The sequence below is a fragment of the Gekko japonicus genome, unplaced genomic scaffold (genome assembly GCF_001447785.1).
Source record: "Gekko japonicus isolate JY-2015 unplaced genomic scaffold, Gekko_japonicus_V1.1 scaffold1416, whole genome shotgun sequence".
Classification (NCBI taxonomy): Eukaryota; Metazoa; Chordata; class Lepidosauria; order Squamata; family Gekkonidae; genus Gekko; species Gekko japonicus.
In genome coordinates this window covers 95971-103901 of record NW_015175401.1, presented here as the reverse complement: position 1 = coordinate 103901, position 7931 = coordinate 95971, and the positions used below count along the sequence as shown (strand labels likewise).

The 7931-nt window shown below is 44.4% G+C and overlaps 1 protein-coding gene across 2 annotated transcripts in view; it reads right to left on the bottom strand.

The window, feature by feature from the left end:
• Positions 1-637: 637 nt before the first annotated feature.
• Positions 638-7931, bottom strand: part of ERI1 (exoribonuclease 1) — a 15283-nt gene continuing 7989 nt past the window's right edge. Inside the window, exons 7-8 of one of the 2 annotated variants that reach the window (XR_001482926.1) lie at positions 5641-6033; positions 638-713 (exon numbers count right to left, since the gene is read on the bottom strand). Coding sequence is in view for 1 of the 2 variants with exons in the window: in XM_015425701.1 (XP_015281187.1) it covers positions 5794-6033 (240 nt within the window). In the remaining variant the exon portion in view is untranslated. Of the gene's footprint in view, positions 714-5426; positions 6034-7931 lie in introns of those variants that run through there. The other variant, XM_015425701.1, reaches the window with a different exon arrangement.

The following is a 7931-nucleotide window of genomic DNA, read 5'->3' as shown; positions in this document are numbered from 1 at the left end:
ATGCTTTGTTCTAGAACTGTTGCCACTCCGCATCATTCAATACAGGGCCACCCTAGAACAAAAACTTTGCCGCCTCACTGCTCGCCTTGTGTATACTTAGCAGCAAAATGACGACACACTGAACGGATAAAGAGTAAACGAGGATATTTTCTTGATTCCTCTTTTTAACGTTTGTCACTTTCTTTCCTAGAGCAACAGCATCTCTGTCCTGGGAAGCTCCTGGAAATCAGAGATTCTCAGTCACGTCCTCTAAAAGGCAGGAGAGATCATTCTTTGGCTGCCAGTGCCAAGCTGCCTCTGCCTGCCTCCTCCCAAAGCATCAGGTCTCAGATTCCTTCAATCCTTAATGGAGCGGATGGGAGAGCCCTGGAATTTTGGCACTCCAGTTTGTTTTCATCGCAGGCAATTCCCAACTGGATGACCCCAAAATCTAATATGGTGAGAGACAGAAGAGAGCAATCCTATGCAGGTCTGTTCCTTAGGTCTTACTCCTAGGAAAGTGTTCTTAGGACTGTGTGTTTTTATATGTGTGTGTGTGTGTGTGTGTGTGTGTGTGTGTAAAATATAATATATATATATATCTCCAAGCAGGAAACAAAACCAGTACCAACCAGGACTTATAATGCGTTAGACAAGCTTTTGAGTTTTGTTGAACTCTTCCTTCAGCAGAATGTTAACAAAAGTGGCACGAATATCAGCAGATGGAAAGGTACCTAAAGGGCATAGTGCGAAACAAGTCTTAGCAAGGCAATGGGAGAAAATCCAACACACTAATTAGGTTAAGACTTAAGCCTTGGCCAAAAAATCTCAGATTATGCAGAAATATTAATACCTTCTTCTTAAAAATACGAAACTTGGTGGTCATCAGAATCTGGGCAATTTAGATTTGTTATATTTCCCATGTGAATGCACATATGATACTTGCTCCTTTGTAATAATTTCTACCACTGAATAGACTTGCTTCAGTGCTGACACAAACCATGTGGTCATTTTCATGTTTTCCATGATCCCAAGATACTTTTCTCAGGTATGTTAGACAATGTAGACAATCACAAAGATGGAAACACAGAGACAGAATGAGGAAAAATTATCTATATGTACACAAAAATACTTGTAAAGAAAGAGCACACACACGAACACACTAATTTAGGGCACAACCAAAAAAGCACTTTGCAGTTTCATTCACTGCAATGGAAGATAAGTATAAAGTTCTATTGAAATGAGTGGTTCCTAACAGACCTTCACTTTGACCAGACTGTGCCCTTGATGGCTGTAATGGCAAAGTTGTATTTATTAACAGTCGTCAGCAATACTTTCTTAATTTCGTAAGAGAGATCAGTACATAAAATCCAGTAGGGCTGTTTGTCTGCACTAGCAATTGGGCACTGCTAGGACTTTGACACTGGAACGGTAAAGTAAATAAATTAGGTAAAAGACAAAAATGAGCATGACAGCAGTCACACTTCTTAAAGGGGAGGGACAGGACTCCCAGGAACAGAAAATAGCTTAGAATTTAGACTGAGAAGCCGATCTAGCTGTCGTTGTTGGGCAGCCCATCAGTGGTGCCAGATGCTCATTCCCATTTACTTCAAAAGACAGATCCAGAGCATTCTACAGAGCTCAAATGAGCATATCTGCAAGGGTAACAATTGCATATCCCTCGTCTTGGAAGCAGGGTGAGAATTTGCACATCTCTCCCTTTCACTGAAATCCACAGAGCTGTAAAACATTTCCCTTTGGCTGGATTGCACCCCCTAGGTACTAGGGATTTTGCAACAAACCAAAAAGCTAAATTCAGGCTACCCTGGAGCGAGACGTCTTTTTATAGCCTTTGTCCTACAATGCATTCAGCAGGCAACTGTCCACTGGCAACCTATCACCTTGTTTACTGAAGTCCGATAACCCCGTGATGACCCCGTGCACAAGAAGGCGGTGGACATTCCCACTTGGCTGTTGTCCCAAGTCACACCGTGTGCTGCCACGCTCCAGCCTGCAAAGCCAAGTGTCCCTTCATGCAAGGCCATAGTGCTCTGGGGAACCACCACCCAGAGGGGGCCTCAGCACAAAGATCAATAGTGAGACCAGCAGAAAGGCAGCTTGCCCACAGCGACACCCATACAGCAATGGGCCAGTTGGGCAGTCTGCCCATCTTCCTCCAAGGAGCTCAGAGCAGTATACACGAGGTCATCTTAGTTTATCCTCAGGATACTGCAAGAGAGACTAGGTCGAAGGGCCACCATCGACTCAGAGCTGTCTAGTGAGGATCACTACAGAGTAGGGGATCTGAATTGCTGTTTCCCTGGTTTGAGTCCAAAACTTTACCCTCTACGCCGCACAGGATCTTCCCTGAATCTCGCCTAAACCAGGTGTGCACTTCAGAATCCGCTGCGAATCTCAGGGGTTCTGTGGCAGGGGTTGCCACAGAAACACAGAAAGTTGGGAAAACCTCTGGTTTCATACGTCTGGGAATAAATAGCAGAAGATTACTTTGCTCTATGAGGTGGTAGATCTATATTGTATAGATCTATATTGGTAGATCTATATTGTATCTGGCCTAGGTAAATTGAATAATGACAGCATTCTCCAAACTCTGGCTGAGAGTTTTTTCCTACGTTAAAACTGGAATGCACACATCATTCTACACAAAAGTACAATTTTTGTTTAATCATTTTTCTCAGTTAATTCCCCATAAAGCAGGCAGGCAGGCATCCTTCTTGCAACGGCAGGCTATCCCAACTAATACAACCTCCCAGTATTCCAATCTTCTTTTCCTTGAGTCAGTCAGGACTTCCTAAAGACAATGGTGATGCTTCTGGAATTCCCATGCACCTATCCACAATAGCATAGGGCTGTGTCAGGAAATCTTAGGGCAGTTGTGATGTCTCAGTGGCTTGTAGAGAGCCACAAACAGGATTGCCATCAACCAAAAGAGCCATATTTTCATCTGTCTCTGGCATGAGAACTGCACCTCAGGGACAGCTTACCTGTCCCTCTGGTGGTAGCTGCTTCAAGGTAGGAACCATTTGTTAGCCACAGGCCCCACTGGGCAGAGGCCTTGCCCACTTTCCCAAACATGGGGCCAGTGCCACATGGGGGAAGAGCCACATGCAGCTCCCAAGCCACTGTCAAGTTGCAACTTCTAGCAATCCCATAGGGTTTTCAAGACAAGAGATGTTCAGAGGTAGTCTGCCATTGCCTGTCTCTGTGTGCAGACGCTATTGTTCCTTGGTGGTCTCCTGTCCAAAATACTGAACGGGGCTGACCCTACTTAGTTTCAGAGGCATGACGAGATTGGGCTAGCCTGGGCTATCCAGGTCAGGGCTACTGTCCTAGGGCATCTTCACACACTGAGATGATGGCACTACTATCAAGGTATGAGATCAGAGCTGCACACTGCTCTGAAGAGCACAGAGCACTAAATTGCACGAAACATGGAGACCAAATTTTCAAGGCCTTGCAGGTCTCCTTGAGGCATCTGAAACATCCTTGTTGAATCAAAATGCTAGGAAACAAGAGCTGATTTTTTAAATGCTTCAGTGCCTCCTGCTCATTTCTGTCTCCCTAGGAATCCAGCAAAACAAGCTGAAGGTGACAGCAGCACAACAGTGATCAGCCCCTGTCCTAAGAGCTGCATCCAGGTCCAGTTCTTCAGACTGCAAAGGGATCTCCGCACAGTAAGAAAGACCCTCCTTCCCAAGGGCATGAAGCAGCCACAGTGGCACTCACTCGGCTATTCACCCAGCCAAATGGCAAGATGCCTACTTTGGAGAGGTATATTGAAGACTTTGGCCTTTAATATTCGTCCATTTGCCAAAAAAAGGTTTGGTCTCTCTTTCAAAGTAGTGGCACCAAGTACAAACTTTTCACTCGGTGCTATTTGTAACTGAGTAAATGACTGACTTAAGATAAACATAAGAAACGTTAACTAGTCCAAGAGAGATCACATATTCTGAGATAAGAATTCTTGCCAAGATAAGGGAAATGATTTTCCTTGGGGCGTGATGGATTTAGCACACAATGCCCATTTAATGGGCTATGCTTGCCCACGGTCTCTGTGAATCACCTGCTATGGCCTGCACTATCCCAGTGACGGGGTCATCCAGTTCACGGCTAGGCGTCCCAGCTCTGAAGCCCAGTAGTTGCAATATCATTACAACAGAATACTGCTACAAACCAAGTATGGAAAGTTTCTTGTTGACTCAAGGGTGGCCAGAGTATGTTTAGAATGGTGCAATCCCTGAAATTGGAACTTGAAAGGTGCAGAAATGGGGAGGGGTGAGAGCCTGAGGTATGATTTAGTAAACCCCCCACTTCAAATCTTATCTTTGTCCGAGTTACTAGGTAGCCTCATCAGGCATTATACCAGCTTCCGGCCTGCTCTCAGTAACAGCAGTAATTGCCCAGCCTTAATGCCCTACCATAATTAAAGGTCCACCTGAAAGGGCTGTTAGGAAGAGGAAGCCAGTGCTGTGAAAATAAAAGTGAATAATGCTGATAACCCTCCTACCGCAGAGGGTGATCTCAAATTATCTCTGTGTCCAAGATTTTTGGACAGGGTGGAATATTTATACAAGTTATCCGTTGCCTGGAAATAAGAGTTTATTTGGCTTATACAGTGCCAAACTTAGATACACATACAGGCCACATAAGCTACATACAGAACTAGACAGAATGGAACGGCGTTAGATTGGGAGAATCTGGGCATGACTGATAGTCCAGTCTGTGTCTCAGCCTCACAAGACTGTTGCGAGGAGAAAACAGGAACAAAAGCTCCCCAGAGCTTCTTGGAGAAAAACCCGGATAAAAAACGTGATACAACAAACAAACCAGGTCAAAAGGCAGAAGTATCCAGACCCCAACACTGCGCAAATTGTACAAGTCATACATTAATACAGATATTGAAAAATATCTCCTATTTTACACGCCAGTACAAATTGGAGGCGTTATATATTAAGGCAGATTTTATATTGAGCTTGAGACTTATCCCTTTTCAAAAGTGCCAGTGTTGAAACAGATAACTGGGTAGAGTTTCATCACTGTTTGGCACAGGTATTTATGTACATGGAAGTAACAAGTTTGTCTTTGGTCACAAGAATGAATTAATACAATGGTGTATCAAAACCCAAGATGCATTCCTCAAAGGTATTACAGAAAGATACCTTTCCCTTTACAACTGTTACAATAAAGCTGAAGGAATAAAACCAAGCAGAAATTCTGTATATAAAGTAGTGGCAAGGAATGGGCATGACCCAGTCAAAGTGAAGTTCTTTGCACTTCCCATGGGAGAGATGTAATCACGCGCTTAACTTTCCTATTGAAATCAAAGGAGAATTCAAAGCACCCCGCCCCAGCTGGATCAAGTCCAAAAACACTGGTGGAAAAAGAGGTCTTGCAATTAATGTATGAAGCACTGGGGGGGTGGGGGGGGGGGGAGGGAAGGTGCCTTCTGCCATAAAAATCAGTACTGATGCAGCCACTCATTTCTTACCGACTAGACAAAGAAAGTGTGTGTCTATTTCACCTGTGCACCTGCTGACCAAAGCGGTTGCTTTATTTTATAGCAAGCCATTTTACCAAATACTCCAAAAGTTTATAAAACCAAACTCACGATCATCAAACAAGGACAAAAAATTCACAAACCTTATTAATTAAATAAATGGTGCTCTGATAAACTGTAAATGTCAGAAAGTAGCTGACTGGGAAACAAGCCCTGGAGTCCACTGCAATGGCCTTCTGGAGTTCCAGTTGGTCTTGGCCAGGATCCTAAAGACAGCAGAATTGAATTTCGAATCTTTATCTGGGCTTGGACATCTGTGGGGCAGGAGCTCCCTCTAGTGGAGTAGAGGAGGAGATGGTCAGCAGAAGCCCCCCATGCAGCCTCTCGTTCACCCGGAGCTCACACCCATCACGAAGCATCCGTGCAGCTATCCGTGCAATGTTCTTTGAATCGTCAAGTCCACTGTGAGGCCGTCCGTCATAGTCCATCCCCAGTTTTTCAAGCATGACTGACAGTTTAGTCTGGTTTCTGGGAACCTGTCAAAGGAAAAAGAGACAGGGCTAAAACTAATATGTATATGTACACTACTCAATTGTCCCATCTGAAAAGTGTCCTGGACTTATTCTTTTATCACAGCTAGGGGGAGGAGGGAACTGTTATCTATATTGGACAGATGAGTGCACCAGCTACACTTGCAAGAAAGTATTGCATTGTCTTTAATAGCACAATGAGCAACAGAACGTCTCTCTGTCCTAGTCCAGCTTCACTGAATAACATTCAAAAGTGATTTCCACCGGGGTTGGGTAGCCAACAAATGAGAGCTGACTTACAGCAACCTTGTAGAGTCTTCAAAGCAAGAGACAGATGTGGTTTGTCATTGCCTGTCTCTATGTAGCAACAGCCATCTTCCTTGATGGTCTCCCAGACACTAACCAGGGCCAATGCTGCTTAGCTTCCGAGATCTGGCTAGCTTGGGCTACCGAGGCCAGGGCTTTCCACACTTATAATCTCTTTAAGGTGCTTTCCCATTTCTCCCTCTTGCAGCTGTAGTCTGCTCTTCATGGACCTTGGCCACATTGATAAGACTTCAGGAGTGACTGAAAGGTCTTGGCAGAAAGAAGCATAGGAGTGGTAGGCTTGCTTAGGGTAAACACAAGAATGAATGAACTGTCTCGGGAATCTGCTCTTTGTCCTGATGCACCAGGTTATGTACTGTCTGGAATCAGCTTCCTCCTCTGTTACCTGAAGCCATTCCGTACACAATAGACCTCCCTGGCCTCTGCTCAAACTGGGGCTGCAGTCTAGGGAAGGCCCCTGTGGGATGTTATTATCAGGCAGCCCAGACCTAGTTCAGCCAAGAAGGCCCAGAATAAGTAGAAGAGAAGTAGTAAGCCCTATCAAGCACTTTAAAAGCTAGTGCTCAGGAGATCCTTGCGAGGTCTCTTCAAGCCATCTAGAGAACTTGAAAACATTTCTGATCTGGGATGTTGTGAGGCAAAGCACCCCAGTTTCACCAAGGGTTAACATGAATAACAGTGGGTCTGGTTCAGCTTGAAAGTGTTTGTAATTAGCCTTTCTTCTAGACACAATCACTCTCTCTTTGAAGTCCTGATTTCAGAATGCAGTAATTGGCCAAGTGAAAAACCTGCGCTCAGTTCAGTAACTAGATGTAAGGGGGAGCCAGGAGCAAGTTGCATCATCTTTTGGAGGGCTCCAGCGAATGAGCTCCCTTGATTTGGACTCCGAAGACTGCCTGATGCCGAAGAGCAAGAAACTATAATTGGGCCTTAGATAAGGGTGACGTTATGCTAACTTTTGATCCCATGGGAAGACGTATAAACTGCCATTTTGAATGGTGCACCGGTTAATGCCAGGTACTGAAGTGTCAGAAAAGTTAGCTGTCATTGTTTTTTTTTGCTAATTAATACTAGAGACTGTGTGGCCTAGTGGTATTCTTAATTTTATTTGCTTAAATAAAACTGTATTTTTCTAAAGGTTTTGGTCGTCTTGTGTGCATTTAACATCAGGGACCCACAAGTCTGAGCACTGCTTACTAGTCTGTGAGGCAGTGGCTCAGAGGGACCCAGGCTTAGGTTTCCTGACAGATGTCTTTGGGCTGATTGACAGTGCCACGTGTTCCTCTCTTATTGGCTTGTTTTCAACTAAAAACAAGAACATAATTCACATAACACCTTTTCTTAGGACCAACCAAATGACACATAATAGTGCGCCAGCTTCGAAGGGTCACAAAACAATTAAAAAAGGGGAAAGTGCCGGGAGTTGGTGTTAAGTCCCAGTCCAGTCTGTGTTAAATGTTAAATGCAGAGCTGTTTCAAATGTCACACCCAGCTTCTTTGAGCAAGAAGCAATAAAATAGTTGCAACCCTTAGTAAACAAAAATCCCAAATGGCTCTAATATTTCTCTGGGCCAGCA